Genomic DNA, 21340 nt, shown 5'->3' on the forward strand with positions numbered 1-21340 from the left:
CATATTTGGTTTGGCAGGCCGGCTGCCTGCGTGTGTGCATGTGTGTGTATTATCTACATACACCAGTGGAACTGTCTGATGTGGCATTAGGAGATGGTGTTATTGTATCTAACCTAGAAACAGGCATTTTGTGCAGCAGAGTCACCGTGGCCAGTATAAATATGTATTATCATAAGCTTTCGTGTTGCTTACTTGGTCCTCTTCTCTTCTTCATTGCTTTCCATATTACCTGAACTGAGCCCTGATTATTACATTAATATAATCCCATGCCGTTGGTTCTTTCAGAGCTTTTGCCATTTAAGATAGTCACACTAGCAAAGGACACAGCAATCAGTCATAGGAGCTTTTCAGCATCTCCCTCTGGCTTATAACAACACTAGTTACGATTCACCCACAATCCCCAGCGGGACCTGAAAACTGCAGGGTCATGTAATCCAGACACATCCTCACACAAATATACACCACTCTAACAGTTCACTTCGAATGTCTAAAGTATGAAATGCACGTATTTCAGGTCACCTGTGGATGTGCCAGACTCTGTCGATAAATCCTCATCAATATTATTCAGCCGGGGTGGGGGTGGAGTGGGGCCAGCAGGAGCTTTTACAAACTATCACCACCAATCCCATATTTTAAATAGGGAGAGCAATAAGGGTCATCTGGTAAGATGACAAGTAGACCAGGGAGTCTCTGTAAGCCTGTGGTTTCACACACTTGCATGTGCCGGTTCAACAACAGCACATAGCATTAGTCATTCCAAGCAGGCTGCTCTCTGAACTCTGGCCATTTCACACACCGTTTGGTGCCTCTGATTGAGATTTTGGCACATCATTACAGCTTAGGAACTTACACACATACTGTTGGTGCACACACATTTTAAGGCATAATGAAAGCAAGAGGCCGGAACATGTATGCTCTGCAGCCAAATTAGACACTATCCATGCAGTAAAATTCACGAGCGGTAACTTGTAAATTCAATGTTGCGCAGGTACCGGTATATGTTTTGTGCATTTTGCCATCGTAAAACTATCAAGCATAGCCCAACAACTCAAAGATGTAGATGTGTTTTCTCTGTGGAGCTTAAAGAAGAAATTATAAATAATAGAAAATTGAAAATAGTTTAGAAATACTTACAGAAATGCAACAAAATCCACACAAATACAAGATGAGCATCTACTATTTAACAGGGTTTATTTTATGTTTTTTTTCTTTCACTTTGTAGCATGCTGGGTTAGCTTATAGCTTTTATGCCATGTTCATCCTGATGTCACATCTTCTTCTGTGACCCATCAAATTTATGTCACATGGTGTTCAGTAGGTTGAAGCACACATGAATGACAATACTGTCACTTTTTGAGATGATTATAACATCACTTCTGCTTTATGAATTATTTTTGCTATCAATATCCACACAAATAAAAATCCAATAGAGAAATAATTTTTAGCAGTAAACCAGCCCATCTATTTGTAACAGCATCAAACAAACAGACACAAAGAGTCTGGCAGACTCCGCTCCCAAAATTGCTTCTATGATTTGGTGCCATATTTAGCTTTTATTGATATATGAAATGGAATTGTATTCCTTTCACTTGAGTAACACAAAGCTTTGCAGTTATTCTCTCTCTCTCTCTGTAAGAGAAAATATGGCAGCGGTAATCAGCGCATAAAGACTTTAAAGACAGTTGTTGTACAAAAGGTGACAGGTTAGACAACAAATGCCAAAAACTGTGTCTGTTCCTAGTGAGTTTTAACAAGGAATAAAAAACAGACCTGGCAATGATATAATAATATACAGACTGGTGCACAGTTTAGAGATCATCCAGTATTGATGTGTAAAAAAAATGTATATACTGCATGCTATAAATCTGGCACTACATGCAGGCCTCGTGCTTGTCTGTCCCCAAAATCCAGCATTTTTCATTCCTTCTGAATTACCCACTGGAAGAAATAATGGAATTCATGTCAGTTACACTCTACTGACTCTTTGCTTTCATGTGCTGAACACAGCCCTCTGGTTCAAAAAGAGAGGGATAGATCACACAATCATTGCCAAAGGTCTGCCAGTCAGCCATGACTCCCCCCCTCACTCCCCTCACTCCACCCCTTCCTACACTGGAACCCTGAGTGACTGATGATTTCTCCTTCTGTAATACCCAACCCCCATTCTCAGCACACATATCCTCTCTCCATCTCTATCCTTCATACACACACACGCACACACCCTCTTACGTATGTGCAGTCTCCATGGTAACACATGGTATCACTATGGCACTGGTGGTCAGCATGCTGCAAACCGCTGCTGTTGTTTTAGTGGATTGACTGTACCAGTGCACACAAAGAAGAGACAGCCAGCAGAATGTTGCCAAAGGGCTGAATGATTTGAGCAGCCGCCCTTTGAGCTTATATGAGATCATTCTTTTTTCCCTTTGTAATACTTCTGTACACAGAGTTAAAATCCCGCTAATGCAGACTGAATGTGGAGATGATGATTTAGTTTGACATTAGATATCTTGATACAGTTGGTGGCTAATTCATAGCATGCAAACTTTGCCCTCTATTAAACACCACGAGCAAGGTTATCCACCCCATTTATTCACTGCTTGCCCTTGGAGGCCAATTTTTCCTTCTGAATTTAAAAATTCATTATAGCCTGCTTGCTATCATGGCAGCCTCGGGTTATTAATAAGAATAGATAGCTTTAATTGTTGGGTTATATTTAATAATACAAAGGTTAACACTGTGCTCAACCTTGTGAGCATACAGGCTATCTCCCTCTTCTTCTCTGATCTTCTGCTCTCTTGTGGCCAGAGATGGAAAAGCAGTAGAGTGACCCTGGGTCTGCTTTAAGTCCAGTAACCAGGCTGTATTATGTTACCTCTTGAACACAGGCATATATTCTGTAGTGACTATAAATCTAATCCTGGGCTACTAATGGAAACAACAAAACACCAACAGTGTTATTTAATATGTTTAGGGGTTAACACATGCAGTACTATAACTGCATTTTTATAGACTTTCAAAACTGTATGAACTGTATGCTTTAAACTAGTCTCAATTGTTTCCTCACTGTCCCACAGTGTGCAAGCACAGTACAGTGAAGGTGCCTCTAGGAGGTTGGCATTCTGGGGCGCTACAGTAATTAATGCATCCATGAGACATTGCTACACAAGCAATACACACACACACACACACACACACACACACTGTACATACAGTGGCAGTAGGTTTTTCCTCTCTTTGAGCTTGTCCTTGTGCTCTAAGGTTCCACTTGTGGAGGTCACAGCATGTGCTTAAAAAAAAATCACTTTTTGCAGTTTGCTATAAAAAAACAAGATTGGTACACTATCGTCCATCTGTGAATCAATGACTGCATGAGACTTCAAATGTGTCAAATATAGCTACAGTCCAGTCCAAACGAAAAGTGAAGTGTTCATTTATAACAGTGTGGTTTGTACTATTTTTGGTGCTTTGTGTTTTTACCTCCTCCGCCATACCTCAAAGAAAAGCACTCATCACAGGAGAGGCTATATCAGTCCGATACACATTTGCAGTTACTTTAGTGACATCTTCTGTGCTTGATTAGTGTCATGGTTGTACAATACAGCATGCCTCACCCTGTCTACCGAACTGTCAGTGATAAACCCAGTCATCCTCCTGAAGGGCCACACTGTCTGCTCGAGTGATGGCCTGGAGTTATCAGTTGTAAGACGACTGATGCAAAACCTAGAATCAGCAGAGAAAGCTGTCAGTCTGCATGTGTTTGTTCAGGGCAAGATTAAAGGTACTGGATGGTACCAGGCAGAGACACTGTGTGCAGCTGTGCACGCCATAAATAAATATACATCTTTCCCTGCATGCTGTGGTCCCATGATTTACAGCAACACCCTCAACGCTGCAATACAAATGACTGAGTTCTAATGGCATGGCAAGGAACAGGAAAATTAACAAGAGCAGGTTACAGGCACAACATATGGACAGAATTGTCCTTAGCAGCAGAGGTAGCAGTTTGTCTAATGCAAGTCATTACCACATTTCAAGTCCATCCTCCATCGTCACTATCCATCTCTCTTCCTCTCTCTCTCTCCACCTAATACATGCTTTTGCAAGCATTCTCTCACTCACAGTAACTGCTCCCTATGAATATCCTGTCATTATGTCTGGATATTGGTGGGAGCTGCAGCCCAGTTCACCCTTGAAACAACCTTATGAAACCATAAGTGTGTGCGGTTAAAGGTCAGGCTTTTCTGGAGGTTACCTCCTCATAGTGATCCATCTATGAAGAGCAAAACAACACACTTTAATGTCAAGTAGGCTGTATGGCATTTAAACAAAGTCCCTTGTAAAGTGATTTATAGGTATTGAACCATAAAAAATTTATATTCCTCTTTATATCTTGACTCCTCAAAGAAACTAAAACAAATGAACCATATATAAGGCCACAGATGTTTTCTTTTTGCACTCTTGACCTAATTGATTTTATTTTTTTCACCAGTTTGTATTTGTTATTTTGTAATCATTTTAACTGTTTGTGCAGAAACAGTGTCACAAACAGCAGGGCTGCCCTGTAAATCTTGAATAATGGTGAAAGAGAAATAAGAAATTTGGTCATTACTGCAAATAAACTTAACAAAAATCATCTTAAACCTCCAAAGAAAAGACAAATACTAATTTAGTATCTGTAAACCAACTGACAAAATGTAAATGAATAAAAATATTTCACTGCTTTAAGAGCTGCGTCTCTCTTTGGTGTGTTTGTAAAGCCGGTCCACTTGCTCCATCTAGTGGTCAAACCGTGCATGTGTCACTGAGGGTGCAGTAAGCGTTAGTCTGCAGATGTTATCATCAAATCTGATTTCACTCTGGCTAATCTGTAATCAGATCTAGAGGCATGTTCCAGAATTACGCTTTATGTGTCCGTCGTTAGAGGTCAAATATGAAACTAAACCATATTGATTGTATTGCTGATAAATAATCCAATGTCATATTGGGTCAATCTCAGCTGGGTGGTTTGAAAATCCTGCCTCTAGAATTTCATAGAAACAGAATCGTCTTTGTAAAAGAAAAAAAATCACTTTGTCTAATGCATACAGTTCTCTAAGCTGATTGCTTATCGATATTTTTTCAGTCGAAAGTGGACAGGCCTGTATAACCGGTTTAGTCAACGCATTATCGTATCATTTTACATCGTTTTTGTAACATGAGCGCAAACTCTTCTCTGTCCCAAGAAGGAAGTCCAATCTCTGCCTGCGTGTTCGTTTACTTTTCTCCAATCTGCCCCCCACCTCAGAACGCAGCAGCACAGTGAACACACGCCCGTGTCTGCCGGATCAACAAGACCTCCAAATGAATGTTTAATGAGCATTGTAGAAGTCATAATGGCATGTCGCTAATGTCCTGTAATGATCTTCCTGTTGATGGCCACGCCTCGATGCTTTCTCCTCCACTGCGCCTCTGACAGTTGTCTGACAATGGTTTGAACTTTGCTGAATATAGTCTACTCGCCTTCACTTCACTATCCAGGGGCTGCAGGCATCCCAGTCACTGCTTTCGGCTCTGCTGTAAAGAAAACATGACTTTCCCCTTGAGGAAATCTGCTTCAGGTAGGCAGCTGTTTCCTGCCGCATTCCTTTTGTTTCTTTGTGTTTCAGCTTTATTGTGACAAAGCTTCCTAAGTGATTTTATTGTTCACTGTTATTAGAGTGTTGTGTATTGATAGGTGTTCAGATTCTTACTCTGATCGTCCCGGTGCTGTCCATGGTGCTGGAGTGGAGACGGCTTTTTTACGCATTTAAAGAGTTTACTTTAAAATTAGTTCCTCGTTTTGTGGCTGTTTGTGAGACCTTTTCGACTCTATTTATTTACAATTTAGGGATATATTCTACTGGTAATAATTAGTGTCATGCAGTAATCCAATGTATCGGTGAGGCATATGTCTATTGATGCTATATTTTAATTTCATATATGACTCGATGACGCTTTAAAATGAATAAATGCAAAGACATAATTGAACTGTCTGTTATACAAAAAAAGAAAACTGACTAAAGAGTCTCAGTAGTAGTTCTGATTGAGGACTGTAGATGGCAGCATTGGCCAGTCTGTTAAAATCCAGTAAAAGCAGGGGAGTCAACTATTGGTCTGGAGTTTGACATCTAATAGCGTTGATAACACTTTTAAAAGTTGCCTTTACAAGCATAATAATTAGCTTTATGGGCGTGAAACTGACTTATGATGTCCTATTATAAACGATAACGTGTCTTAAATGTAAAGGTACAAAGGTTTTTGTATTTTCTGTCTATAATAATAATAGGCTAATGATAATAATAATAATGGGTATTTATGATATTATAAAGGTCTTTGGGTTGTTGGGATTGTTATTATTAAGGTGCTTTAACGTCACTGTTTATGACTGTCTTACTCCAGCCATCTGCTCGTTAAAGCGTTCAATTAAATACGTTAATAAACATTTTATTACAGCTATATTTAGCCATTTGTGTTTTCAAAGGACACGTGACTCTCCAATCCAAATATGGGATCTCCGTTTAGAGCCTCACTTATTTAATGTGTACTTTTTGCCATGAAACATGAAAAATTGATTCTTTCTTGCCACCTTTACCCCCACCCCCTGCGTTCTCTTTCTATGTAATTGAAATGATGCCATATGACAGCTTGTATGGAGATATCCATTTTCTAGCCGTACACACTGATGGGTTTGTGCCTGACTAGTTAAGAGTCCCTGTCCTTTCCCTCCTCCCCACTGCTCACTCTCCTGGTTGTAGGTGGGATGCTCTCAGCAGCACAGCTGAGTTTATGCTTGCGCTGGGCTCGGATACTGATCCAGAATCAGGCGCCTCCTGCTTTCACCGTCTCTTTAACTAAAAAAAAAAGGGAAAACAGACGGAATCTCCGTATTGACATCTTTGCCGTTGCATTTTTAAAACGCGGCTTCAGTCGCTTTTTAACAGCAGCAGCTGCAGTGAGGGATCACTGAGAAAGAGAGAGAGAGAGACCTGGTTAAGAGCGCTGCAAACACTCTCCAGGCGTCTGCAAACAGGTGTTCCCATCCTATGGCTGCGCATTGAGCTTCATTCACGACTGTCTGCCTGCCCGATCACCATGTGCGCGGCCATGTAGTTCAGTAGGATGATGCACAGCGGCTCACAGGAACTGTGTTTTTGTGCGTATTTGTTGTGATTTCGAGAAAAGGATACAGTTGGAGGAACATGCAGCTTGTTGTGCTGAAAGTCTTTGTACAGCTTCGGGTGGAGCATGTGGGTTTGATGTTTTTATTATTGTCACTTTTTTCCTCGGAGATACAACGGACAGTTCCTGAATAACGCCTAAATTCATGAAAAATGATTCATTAGGACATTATCTAACCGGCCTCATCGCACTGCTGGGACTATTCCATTCTACTATAACAAGTGCACTTTGCAAATTCTTTCTTTAACGCATCGTTGTTGCCTCACGTTGCCTGGACGTTTTCCTTCAGAATCCAGTTTTCTGGATTCAAAAGGAGTTGATTGTATTCACGTTTCTCTGGAAGTTTGTTCCAGAGCGCTGCCAAACTGGCGATGGCGGCAGCGATTGCCAGCTCCCTCATAAGGCAGAAAAGGCAAGCGAGGGAGCGGGAGAAGTCCAATGCCTGCCGCTGCGTTAGCAGCCCCAGTAAAAACAAAGGAAGCTGTGAAAAACCCAGTCGACTGAATGTTTTCTCACGGGTCAAACTCTTTGGTTCCAAGAAGAGGAGAAGGAGACGACCAGGTCTGTTGTGCAATTTTAATCATCCTGATTATCAAATAGAAAAACATCACACAAGACAGAAAGTACTGCTCAGGTTCTCTAAAAGATTAACGAATCTGACAATGTGGGTGAGTGGTATCCACAGAGGAGTCACCTTTGGCTCCTCACATTTTGCTGAGGGATTATTACACTAGTGCTTAATCCTTCACTGTCTACTTATTCAGTTCAGACAGGAGTAGATACAAAACAGGCTTATTAACTGAATCACTTAAGACTGCACTATGACATAAAAGTCATGGCTCAGTGTTCAAATGAATCTGGATAATCACCTCAACCTATAAGTAATTTAAAAATGTCACCATCACTCCCAAATGCCTGCTGTTAAGCGTTTTAGGTTACAGTGAACAATTAGTTTTTAAATAACATTTACTGCATACTATGACACGCTTCTGGACTTCATCCATCTCATAGCATCTAACCGTCAATGATAAAAATTGTTGTGGAGTGTTACCGGGTCCCCAGACGTATCAGTCTTGTAGCGACAGTGCGCCTAAAGCTCCCCGCTCCCTTACAAATCCAGTGCATCTGATCTGATCACATCTCACTCAGGCCCAGCGCTCATCTTCACTTAGTAATGTCACCATCCTGATTATTGCCTATAGTTTCATTAAGCTCCTGCAGCTTTATTCCATCTCATCTACTTCATTCATTTGCACTGTTTTATAACACACACACACACACACACACACACACACACACACACACACACACACGATGCTCCTGGAGAGTAAGGTGCATGTTTATATAACACCACTGTCTTTTAGTTTTTGCACCCCTCTCACTTCCAGTTTCCTTTCCTATCCTGCGGAGACAAAAAGAAGGTGTTGTCTGGGTGTGACTTACACATACTAGACACAAAGGAAGTGGCATCATAAGGAAACACACCATTTTTGTGTGCTGTAGGCTGTTTGATATGTGATCCTGAGTCATGTGTGTACAGTACATACTATATGTGCAGCACTATATCCGAAGGCTTCAGGTTCCAGTTCTTTTGTCACGACTTTAAACAAACGTACAGCACAGTCATTATAAAATCCCTGGTGTGCAGACTGGATAAACTTTCTGTGCAGAAGGCTAGTGATGTCTGCAGTGAAAGGTAAATGAGATGAAAGGATAGATGGAAGGTGTGGTTAACCACAGTAAAGGACACTCCACTAGGGACAGTAACCAGAGAACTCAGAGCACTTATCACACTGATGCAACACACAGTCCTAACCAGCACTAAAGCTATTGTCTGTTATCTGAAGCTTCTCTTTTGCTGCACACAGCAGCTTTCAAATTCTTCATATTACATTTTATCCCAGGTCAACAACTACAGTCTTTAGGCTGAACTTTAGGTCCAATGTTGTTTCGATTTTAAATTTAACTCACATCTTATTCTTGTAAGATTTCACTTTAGTTTGTATTGAATAAATGTGACATCCAAGAAATCCCTCCAGCCCTTTTGGACCACTGAGCTGTCACATGACCCCACAAATCAGTGCTTACATCTCTGTCCAGCTGTCCAGCCACAGGGACTGTCTTTTTAAGTCACCTCTCATCCTGTTGAGAGAGGATGTAAACAGTTGTCGGTTGTCATCGATCATTGACATGGTGGCAATAATAGAACAGTAGTTCTTTCCATTGTGCCATTGATATATTTCCATTCCACCATGACTGAATGGTCAAGCCATTTTGAATGTGTGAACCTAGAGCTCGACTACTGGTAATTAGATTCTGACATTATATTCTCTTAAACAACATCAGCTCTAAAGAAGCAAATTTACAAAATTTTTAGTGGTGATTTCCGGTTGTGTTTGCATGGCTGGCAGACAATCAGCTGTAATAATAATTGGTCCTTTCTGTCTCACCTCTGCTGCACTCAGCCTTTGACTATAATTGATTTTTTTGTGTGGCTTGAGTAACTTTTAAATTGATGGCAAGCACTAAATTCCAGGCTTTTCGAAACGTCCCATTAGAGCCTACAAATGACATCCTCTTGCAGCCTGTGGTTTCATTCTTTTGTCTTCCTGTCTGTGTTGCTTCCACAGAGCCCCAGCTGAAGGGGATTGTGACGAAGCTGTACAGTCGACAAGGATTCCATCTGCAGCTGCAGGCAGATGGAACCATTGACGGAACAAAGGAGGAGGACAATGGTTACAGTAAGTTTCACTCCTCGAGCTTATAGTTGTGCTTGTTAATGCTACTCCCATGTACTACACACATCCAACTGAGTGTCATCTTTATGTCAATTCAAACCTCAAACTAATGTTCCTGGTTTAAGTGAGATTTTCTGTATTTCACTGCTTAGATTTACATTTCCATATTAAGCTGCATTTAAAAGCCAGACTCTTTTAACTCTATAAAAAGTGTAAACTTTGTAATTATTCTTTGGCTAGATGTTTCATAATTCTGACAAAAATACATTTTCCCAAAGCAACAACCATTGGGGCTGAAAAACTAAGCAACAACTAATGTGTCAATGCCCATAGACCTCCATGTTAAATTCCCACCTTTACAACAGAAATGAACATGTTTACAGGATGGTCCTTTTGGATTATTTTCTTATTCATAACAACTGTCATCTTATTAAATTGCATTAATGTGCCAACACGTACTCAATTAATAGTGTCAGAAAACGTATGAGTCTTTATATATATATATGGATTCTATGGAGTCTATGTCATGTTGTACCAAACTGCACACAGCTCATGTCAGGCTTTTTACTACACACTGCCTCCGTGTTGAGAACCAATTTTGTCTGATACTATTTGTTGATGCATCCCTATCATTGCTATACAACACCCACCAGCTTTTTGTTTTCAACAGATTAAAAAAAGGGGATCAATGGAGGAGTAACAGCACTGCCACTTGTCTGCAGAACAATGCAGCAGAAATGGACCGCCTTATAATTAGACAGCACAAAAAACACTACATGCCTTTAAAGATTAGAACAGTACAGTGATTAGTGACCTGTGACCTGTGAAATTCTCTTTGTCGCCAGTACAAAACAATAAGGACACTGATGTAATACTTAGTGTGTAATCCTATCACTAAGTGGATGTAAACACTTACAAAGGCCCTGAATTAGCACCTCTGTATCCATGTAGTCCCTCAGCACAGTGGGTGTGTCTCTGATGTACAAATAGGAGCTCTGTGCAACTGGGATGTTGTCAAAGGAGAACAACACTTTTGTGTGTACTAAAAATGATTTAAAAAGTTAACACTTGCACACATTATACCAACCACTTCAACCATCATGTCTGCACAGACTCACTCTATCCTCTGTTGACTTACAGAACAACTGGCCTGCACTGGCACCGAAATAATACCTTTTTTTTTTTTTTTGAGGAAAATATTAAGTGCTGCCGAATAGGAATAGGAATAGGAAAAGGAGAAAGAGTGAAGCTCTTTGCACTGCTCCAAAAATAGCGTTGTTAGGCGCTGGGTGCGCTTGTCTCCATGGTGACGGAGAGCGCAGTCCTCTTGGAGCTACTGGTGTCTTGTGATGGTGGGAGAGGACCTTCTCAAATGTGTGCACACATACACACATAAACACATAAGCAAGGAGCTGATCTGTGCTTGCTAAGTTGACAGGCTGGCTTATAAAGACGATAAAGAAATTGCAGTGTCTGTCCTATCTGATACAATACTAGTTACTGTCTTCTTAAATTGCATCACGACTGAGGAAAAACACACACAAACTGAACTATGAGCCAATACTACATCCTTTTCTTCAAAGGCACTCCTCCAAGATCATAATGCAGTCCATTATCTTTGGAAAGTCTGATATATGATACACATCAGATAATATGCAACCAAAGCACATTTAATGTTTTTTTTGCAGCAGCTAAATATGACTCTTACATTATTTAGCTCGTCAGCTTGTATTTTTTCCCAGTTTCTTCAACCAAAGAGCCACTGCAGATCAACAATATTCGAACCACAGAAGCCTTGTACTGCTGTCACAACATCTTACTTTTAAGCTCCAATACTTTGTCATGTTGTCATATTGCAGCTGCTCTAATTGCTGCTCTCAGAGTGAGTAACAAAATAGGTGACTGTAAAATGTTAGTAGGTATTGTTGGGAACCATTAGGTTTATTGTCACGTTGAATTGGTCATGACTGCTCAGCGGTTAGTAGGTGGAACTGAGACATTTGTGAAAACTGTCCCTCAGGCCTCCTCGCCCATTTTATTCCATGTGTCTGTGTGCACCAGTAAAGGTCTATGAGTGGGCGGCAGCCCTGTCATCCTCTTCAGTGTGCTCAGGTGTTTCTAGGAGCCAGGAAGTAATTGAGTTTCCCCCTCTTGAAAATCTCCATCAGTCCACCGGCTGGTAATCCTTCTGAAATGAAGTGGAGTGCAGATGTGTACGTGCACATCGTGGTGGGAGTATCAAGGGAGAAAACTCAGCTAAGCGACACACAGGCAGAGGATGCAATTATAAAGACAAGAACTGCTCGTGTAGCAAAACATTTCAGAGAGAGGGAGAGTTCAAATCATCCAATCTAAAATACCTCACGTAAAAGAAAAAAAGAACCCATCCAGATGTGTTTAAATTATGCTTGCTGGTAATCTGCAAATCCTGTTGGTCTGCCAGAGTGATGAAGAGAGATTTTCATCCCTACAGCTCTACATAGGGCGGATTAATCTGTGCAATAAAGAAAAGAAAGTTTGCCGAATGTGCCATCTTTAACCTGTAAGCTGAATTTCTGGCAAGAATTTGCTGCGCCTCCACACTGCAGTATGAAGAATGGTTTTCAAAACTTGGAAAAAAGTCAGCTTGGTTTTATCTTTAGTTGTAGAGATAACCTGCTCTCAACTATTCCTCAGATCTTCTATTTGGCAGCCAACAAATACAAGTTAGTCAGCTCAATTAACGCACAAGAGCACTATACAACATATCAGGCATGGAGGTTTTAAATAGTAGGTCCTATCTGTTTGAATTACTGGCAGCATCACATAAGATACTCTCCCAGCAAAGATACACCAATCTGTCATCCTGCATGCTTCAAGAGAGTGGCATGACTTTCCCTGAGGAGAATTCTTTTGATAGCTGCAATATTGTGTAACAGTCACTAAGTTGTGTTTGAGAGGTGGTGCGATTTCAGTGTGAGCAGAGGTTAGTTACCACTGTCACTCATATTCCTCTCATACCTAGAATGCAGAAGTAAGTCTGAGGAGAAATAAACAAAGTATCTGATTATACAAGTCTCCATCATTAACTATTGTGGTACAGTATATGTTGTTTCAAACATATCATTGACGACGTGACAAAAGAACAGAGTATGTTCTGAGAAAGAGATAAAGACAAACTGAAGGAGGAGAGGACACATTACTCTATGAATGAAGTAAATCTGGCTGTTGTTTACTATGAAAGCCAGGAGAGAAGGCAGTTAGCAGTGTTGAAGCGATAAGGGCATGAAATGAAATGAAATGAAATGGCCCATCAAAAAGCCTCTGTAGTGCACTTGTCTCAAAGGAATCTGCAGATAGGGATCTACTAAGAGAAGCTATCCTGAAGATGAACTCTGACTCATAGCTTAACTCATAATAAATGTGAATTTCTTATCCCACATCTGCAGACGTCCCAAAAATGAGACAAAATACAATCTTCATATTTAAGAGGAAAAAGTCTGAGGACATGCTTTGATACATGATAGTACATATTGACTTAAACTTAAACTGTAAGTGAATTTTTTCTTGTTTTTTGCTTCTATTATTAAGGTGTTGTCCACAGACCTAATGAAAAGGCAGGTTGCTGGTGCAGTGTCCATTTAACATACAAAGTTCATGTGGTTCGAAAGCATCTATAGCACGTATTGATGATACCTGGTACTGTACAGTACAATATGTTGGATGCTTGTTTTTAGACTCTAAGATGAACATTTATGTGTTTTTCTCTTTTAGGTAAGTGGATTCACACACACTAATTAATTAAGTAGAGATGTACCTCACTGACCAGCTGGTCTCCCACCGGCTCTCTCAGCCAAAGAAAGTTCAGTCTGCTTGTCAGACAGCTCTATGAGTGTGTGTTAGCATGACTACATCAACAAATATGTCATTTTATTTCTTACTCCATTAACTAAATGTTGACCATTACAAAAGTAACAATATCATGAAAACCTTCCGTTACACTAAAGAGAAACAACTGACACAGCAGCAGTATTACTGTCAGATTAACATTTACTTTTGTTAAAGTTTGTTTGTTATGTAAATCATAACTACATTTACTGCCTATAATTGCAGTTCATTGTGAATAATCTGTTTTTAGTCATGTTTCTTTGGCAACTGTCCATTATAAGATGATGACGATTTTAACTCAATCATTTATTTATTTGTAAAAAGTGTAAAACAGATAAAAGTGTATTTTTTAATGTATTTTTTAATGTATTTTTTCTTCTACCATCTTTTCCAGCCATGTTCAACCTTATTCCAGTGGGCCTGCGAGTGGTGGCCATCCAAGGGGTGCAGACCAAACTGTATCTGGCTATGAACAGCGAGGGCTACCTGTACACATCAGTAAGTGTCTCATTTTATATATGTATGCGTATGTGTGTGTGCGAGTGTTGGTTGGCATCCTGGATAAGAACAGAAAAAGAAATAGACTTAGCTTAAAGTATTTGTGGAAATGAGTAACTCACTCTCACCATGCCCACTCAGACATAACATCCTCCTAAGCCTGATGAAAGAACAACATCATTTTCTGATATGATTCCATGTCAATAAAAAGTTCAAGGACTGTGTAAGCGAGCTCAGCAGTGACATATCCGATCATGGCAGCTGCCTCTTCATCTTTGATTAAACGTGCAAGGCTATGAATAATTCAGTCGCAGACCGAACAATGTCCCTGTTCGTCTTTTTCCCAAATGCCAAGTTCGTAATGTGTGGCAGGCGTCACTGAGGAGATTGACAGGCTTGAATGTGCACCCAGAGGCTGTGCAGACACACACATTCAGAGGCTGTGCAGACACACACATTCACTGCTGACAGAATGTCTTTCTAGTCAAATTAGGAAAGATTGTTTAGTGTGGTAAAGGTCTCCTGATTGTCACAAACTGGCTGATAGGAAGAAGCTCAGACAGCAAACAAAACCTAATGATCTTCTGACTTTTTACTCTGCAGCTGCCTCTGACAAATTATCTATTATAGACTCAGACAGTAATGCCATCAAGGAAGAAAGGCAGTCTTCTAGCTTCTGTTTTTCTTCCTTCACTTTATTCACTACACACTATACAAGTCTTAATTATGATGAATTATATGGAGCCTGAAAAATGATTTTAAACATAAGCATTGAAAATAAAACTGGCCTTAAAAAAACAAAACCGAAAACTTTTGCTTAAACCTAAATTGTATAGATATGCATTGTGTTATAAGTGTTCCCTTCTGATCAACAAATAATCCCAATTTCTGGTTACAGTTATGTCAAACAACAGTGTAACATTTGTAGGAGCAAAAGAGTGACACTGTAATCACTGCAGCCCTTTGCGAATGCTGCATGGTCCGTCTGTGATTACATTCTAATGAGCAGTAGCAACTGTTTGACAACACCAGCGAAACATGCCTGAGGGGAATATACAGGAATAATTGAAATAAAACACACTCCTTCAGACCCTTCCCACACACACATTTACGCACTTATTTAACATGGCTCCCCTTCAGTCCACAGCTCCCAGGGAGTGATTTTAATTATACGAGTTTGATGTCTGTCAGTAATTAAGCATAAGAAGCAAGTTGTAAGATTTAATTTAATTTAGTAATGATGGATCCTTCTGACAAAGGCTCAAGAGGAGAGAGAGAGAGATACTTTCCTCTTTCTCAACTCTCTTTCACTGCCAAAGAATTAAGTAAAAAAATGTAGCTTAAAACTTCCTTATTTAGGTTTTTTTTTAGTATTTTTTGATAATATTTGGTGCGGCCTCCTCCCTGCTAGATTATCAGTGTACATTGAGAACAGGCGCTGTCTTGTGGTGTACCTCAAGTTCAAGTTCTGTTTTTTTGCCTTTAATATGGGCCCATTAAATTTTTAATGAGCTTCTATACACACTACGGGGCACACAGACGCCAAAATGCAGCTCACTGCTTTTGTTTTTTGCTTTTGTTCGATTTCTGCATTTTTAGGTTTTATTTATTTAATTTTAGCTTTCTTGAAACAGGCTACAGTGTGAATTAAATGCATGCCTAATTACGATTTTATCAATTTATCAGTAATTTCTCAATAAAAACAAACGACAACAAAAAAACATAAGATGAGGATTTAAAAAAACAAAGAATCAGAATATGAAACCAGAAGCCAGAGTCTGTTTACGATCATTGATTTGAATTTTGCCTTTTACCTATGTAATAAAATATGTTGAATTATGGAAAAGCTGGGGTAGAAGTGATATTGCGAGTGCACAGTACACATCCGTGCCGTTTAAATTCCATTCCTCCTGTGGAATAAAATGGTGTGTTAAATTGGATGAATGCAGGTGGGGGATGGGTGGTAGAGAATTCTATTTCTGCTAAATGAGAGAGGGAATTGAATTCAATGTGGAGCTGGCTGCCTATTAACGCCTGTCTTACTTGGATTGCTGCTGTGAGAAAGTGCTGCCTTTAAGCAACATGTTAAATCAGCCAATAGCAGGTCAGCATGGGGGGGTAAGAATCCCAATAACAGAGGAGAGACAACAGATGACGTACTGTAGGGAGGGAACAGAGCGCTGCTGCTGCTGCTAGGTGTCTCCCACTGTTCTACATCTGTGTGTGTGAAGTGCATACAGGAGTTTTAGTGGAATGGGAAGTGAATGTGTGTGATACTGTGATCTAGGATTCATATGATGTATATTCAATTTATATTTTGACACAAATTCTAATGGGCATTAAATTATAAATGTGCATGCATGTTGAATTTGATACACATTTCCTGCAGCCTTAATTTGTGCACAGATGGAGTTGTCTCACTTACACATCTAATGAGCATGAACAGTGCATTCTGTACGTTTAAGAAAAGAAAACATGAGGAAATGTTATGAGTGTGAGAAATATGGCATGAAAAAAAAAACGAGTGCACATGTGTGGGTGAGGCAGAATGCACCAGTGAAAATATATTCATCCATCAGCGTCAATGTGTGGGAGAGGAAGAACCAATTAATATGTATTTCACTTTAATATTCTACATTTTTCTTGTCACCTTTTTTTGTTTTTACAAAAGTAGTGAAGATCATTTTTACATCAGAACTACACGTGTCCTTTATTGAAGAAAATTAAAAAAAAAAAATCCTGATAGAATAATCTAAAACAATCTGCAAACACAGAATACCAATATACTTGCACAATAAAGATAATAATCGAATTACAGTTTTCAAATTGGCATGTTTTTAGATGCTGAGCCCAGTGGTGTACACTTATCTCATGAGGTGCATTTGAAGAGGCGTTATTAATTTCCTGGTGGGTCATATCTGAATTAGTGTGAGTCACTGAGGCTCCAGTAGAGTCTCGTCTAGACTGCTCTGTGTGTGTGTGTGTGTGTGTGAGAGAGAGCTTGTAAAATGAGAGAGTTCAGTGCTCTTGGGGGGGAGACACAGTATTTATCAACCTAACAGTGAGGTTTACTGACAATGTCGGCAGTGATGACAGTTGTGCATACTACAAAAGGGTTTCTGCAGTAAATATATCACCTTCACCTTCTCGTTATCCATAAGTAATTTTAATTGAGCTAAATGCCCGAATGAAAAGAAAGATCAATCAATTTTATTGCTTTCACATAAAATATGTTGCTCTAACCATAAAATAAGACTATATTGTGGTCAAAAGCATACATCCCCCCTGATTTAACACTGTTATTAGATAAACATAAATAAAATCACAGGCTAAAAGCTGGCTCTTTGTGGATGTACGTTATGGGTTTGTAGTGCGCCCTTGTTATATGCGTACTTGGATCACACCCATCAAGCGTTTTCAGCTATTTAGCAATCACAATGCCTTTGGTAAATAACCACTGCTGTAAGGTTTCACTCCACTGAGCTGTGTCATTAACTACTTTGTGTTGTGTGTTTATGTGTGTGTGTGTTTCGGGATTGAATGTGTAGACACAGTGGGTGTGCCTATTTGCGTTTGGTATTTGGAAGGGTGTTTTTCCACTAGCTTATAAGTCTCCAATTTACTCCCAAACATCTGAACGCTATGTGTGCATTTCAACTTTACAGCCGAGATTTAGTTTAAATTGTAAATTTGCCTCGCATCTGTTGAAAAGAAGAGGGCACTTAAAAGCCAGATTTGTCTTCACTGCCCAGCCAAAGCACTCATTTATCAAACAGGCACTGATGTGTCTGCAAAATAAGCTCGACCAGCGCTCAACTCTGATTGCATTGACATAATTGGTGTCATTTTAGTTTTGATGTCAGCTGAATACGCATGTCTGTGTGCAGCATTGATTTGGCTTCTCTTGTGAAAAATCTGGCCAATATCTTTACAGAGGAGATCAAATCCATTATGCTAGTATTTCTTGTCCTGCTGATTGGATCAGGAAAACATTACTAGGCTGTAATTACTCCCATGCAGCCAACAGAACGCTGTTTGAGAGTGCATTATAATTGATAGCGTTTTCTTGACATGGCTGTCTTGCTAATGAAATATTCAATTTGCAGTTACCCTTTCTACAGTTGAGTTGTGTAATTGCATGTGTGTGAGCATTGAATGCTTCACAGATGGGCAGTGTGTGTGTGTCTGTGCATGCATGTGCTTTACAGTCAGCACTGAAGAAATACCCTACAGCATAGTGATTTCACTTCATCTGCCTTTAATGTCTTCTTCCTATAGACCGCTATTAGATCATAAAGAGCTCAGGTGATACCGCCATAACATCAGGCAGGAAATCCCCCTATTGTAAAACATGAGATCATCTTCTGCCTCTGCTTGCCCTTTGCCCGACAGATAAAACACAAATTTAGACGAATTTGTGTACAAGATATTTCTGTATGCAAGAACAAGCAATATTAGACTGTGAGACAGTGACAGTGAAGGTGTTAATGTTGCAGGAAACACATGTAATGATCCTTGCAGTCATCTCTCTAAAGAGGCTGAGTGAAAATTTGTCTGCTGGAGGAAAAACATTTAAATCCCCATCAAACCTGCAGGACAGGAATGTTTCTGAAAAAAACAAAATCGCCATTGGCACTGTATTAGGTAGAAAAGTGAAGGTGGTCTAAAAAATAAATAGAAGAAACTAAAGCTCTGAATTCTTCCTGCTCTCTCTTGCTTTCTCTCTGTTTACCAGGCAGGCAGATCCTAAGAGGTTAAATACAACAGAGCCCTTTCATCTAGTGTTTAAATTTGGCACAGCCCCCTTAAAGCATTATGTACACTAACAATTATGTAATTATCTTTTATCAAAAAATGCTTGTCAGGACAATTTTTATGTGAGTTTGCATTATTTCAACAAAGACTTCATCATTGCATATTTACCGGTAAAGGAAAAGCCCACATAGTGTAATGGGATCATTAAAAGTCCATTTAGCCAAACCACCATAGAGACTTTGGTGGGAGGAAGATGGCAAGACAAATATTATTTCTATGCAGATAGTGTCCTGCTTCTTATTTCTAAAGTGATTTCCCCTAGCTCCATCTGGCACTGGAGTCGTGATTAAAGTGATGTGAGGTTTGTTTGGGTTTTTTTTTTCCACTGGAAGATTAGTTTTAGTGAACAATAGATATAATATTGACTGAAGAAGATGCTACTGGAGCCCATTCAAAAGAATCTGAATGTTACTGTCTATCACAGCCCTGTTAGAACAGAAATGGGGATCCCCTGCCATTTTGGCCCCTCCTCGCATCAATCTGGGCAAGCCTGTTGTCCTGAGACCTACTCCAACACAGCAGAAACGGCCAGCAGCCTCTCCTCCTCCATCTTGGCTCCAACTGCGCCTGTATCTATCTGTGTATGTCTGTTTATCAATAGACTCTTATTCTTCTCCAGGATAAGAGCGCCCAGCCAAATCCACATAAGCTCATTATTAGAGGTAGAACAGAACTTCTGGCTCGAGAGCAGCATGTTGTCTTGCTTCCAATTAAAACTCTTGCATAGCTGAGATGGATGCTGCCCAGGATTTCGAAGACTGCTGTCTCTAATCAGGCTGAACAACAGAGTCATATAGCAAGACAGAACGAAGACACTGAGCGAGGTGAACAGTCAAGAATTTAAAAAAAAATATGTGAGAGGGATTAAAGAGGCAATGGATGACAAAAGAATAGTGTCATTAAATAAAAAAGGAAGAAACTGAAAAGCTAAGATACCTTCAATAATCTAGTAAAAAATCTAGAAAGAATAAACACTTCTTGTTCCTGCTTATGTTTTGTGTTATATGTACAATAACCATAATAGCAGTGGAATTCAAGCTTACCACTAATGAAGTCACAAATCACAGTGGCTCTTTGAAACTCAACTGACCTTCTTTCAGTAACACCATCATTTAAAGGTCACAAACTAATAGAACGCATTGAACCTAAATGGCGATCTGTGGTCTCCTATTGAACTGAGAGGGTCTGTATATTTTGAAGATGCGTACATCCTCACATGAGTGTGTAAATCTTTTACAACTGAAAAACTACATCCTCCTCAAGATCTTCACATGCAAAAGCAGAAAACAGTCAGGACTGGTCATGAGCTTCATTAAAGGAGTAAAAGATAAATAACAGCTTCCTGTTTACACTCACAAAGGCTACGTCTCCTCTGCGCTGACTGATGTCCTTAGAAGCTGGAACATCCCTTATATTGGTGAGGTTAAATGTCTGACTTGAAGATGATGAAAGTGGAGATGGCAAGTAGTCACAAATATGACTTACATTTAAAATTTGATAATAATATACTAAATGGACAATAAGATGCCTTGAACATGTAGGTATGCAATTCACATTTTATGGGAACGGTCGTGAGAGTAATAATGTTAGATGGTAAGACATGCAGACAAAAATTGACCTGCTTTGTGGTGTGAATGAAAATGTTAGCTTTATTTGAACTTTATGCATTTTGCACAGTGCTTCAATTATTAAATGCAATACATAAAGACTGTCACCACCTCCAGGTTCCAGCTTGGCTTTGAGATCTGGGAAGCTGTTGTTATTGTCTTGGCCCTTGCAATTACTGCTATTTGACTGACACGCCTGGGAGACAGGGATGGGATATCAGTATAGGCATGTAGGCATAGAGAATAAAGTGTCTTTGGCATTTTATTTGACAAGTCTTGATCTTGTCTGAAATCAGAAGCAATTGAACCTTAACACTGTGAGCTCCCAGCTGATCCTCCAACCCTCCTCATGGGCTTAACATTTATTCAAATGGGTTTTTCGTACTCTTTTGATGCCAGCTTATCTGAGAATAAGGGGCTGAGCCAACAGGATGCACACTATTTAGGCGGCATGTGCTACAAGCCTTCCATTTACATCAGCAGTGTTTCCATCAGAGGCTTCTGTCTGTGTGGTGGTCTGCAGAGGCCAGTGAGAAACGATGATAAATGAGTGTGGGTACTATAGGTGTATGTTTTGAGTCTCCAGCGGGCTCTGAGGTAGGGTATGACAAAAGG

The 21340-nt window shown here is 39.8% G+C and overlaps 1 protein-coding gene across 2 annotated transcripts in view; it reads left to right on the forward strand.

Annotated features, from left to right (window-relative positions):
* fgf13a (fibroblast growth factor 13a) overlaps nucleotides 1-21340 on the forward strand; it is a 74867-nt gene that overhangs the window by 47086 nt on the left and 6441 nt on the right. The window contains exons 1-3 of one of the 2 annotated variants that reach the window (XM_028416582.1): nucleotides 7572-7761; nucleotides 9831-9941; nucleotides 14200-14303. In XM_028416582.1, the coding sequence (XP_028272383.1) occupies nucleotides 7572-7761; nucleotides 9831-9941; nucleotides 14200-14303 (405 nt within the window). Of the gene's footprint in view, nucleotides 1-7571; nucleotides 7762-9830; nucleotides 9942-14199; nucleotides 14304-21340 lie in introns of those variants that run through there. The other variant, XM_028416581.1, reaches the window with a different exon arrangement.

The sequence above is a fragment of the Parambassis ranga genome, chromosome 10 (assembly GCF_900634625.1).
Source record: "Parambassis ranga chromosome 10, fParRan2.1, whole genome shotgun sequence".
Lineage (NCBI taxonomy): Eukaryota > Metazoa > Chordata > Actinopteri > Ambassidae > Parambassis > Parambassis ranga.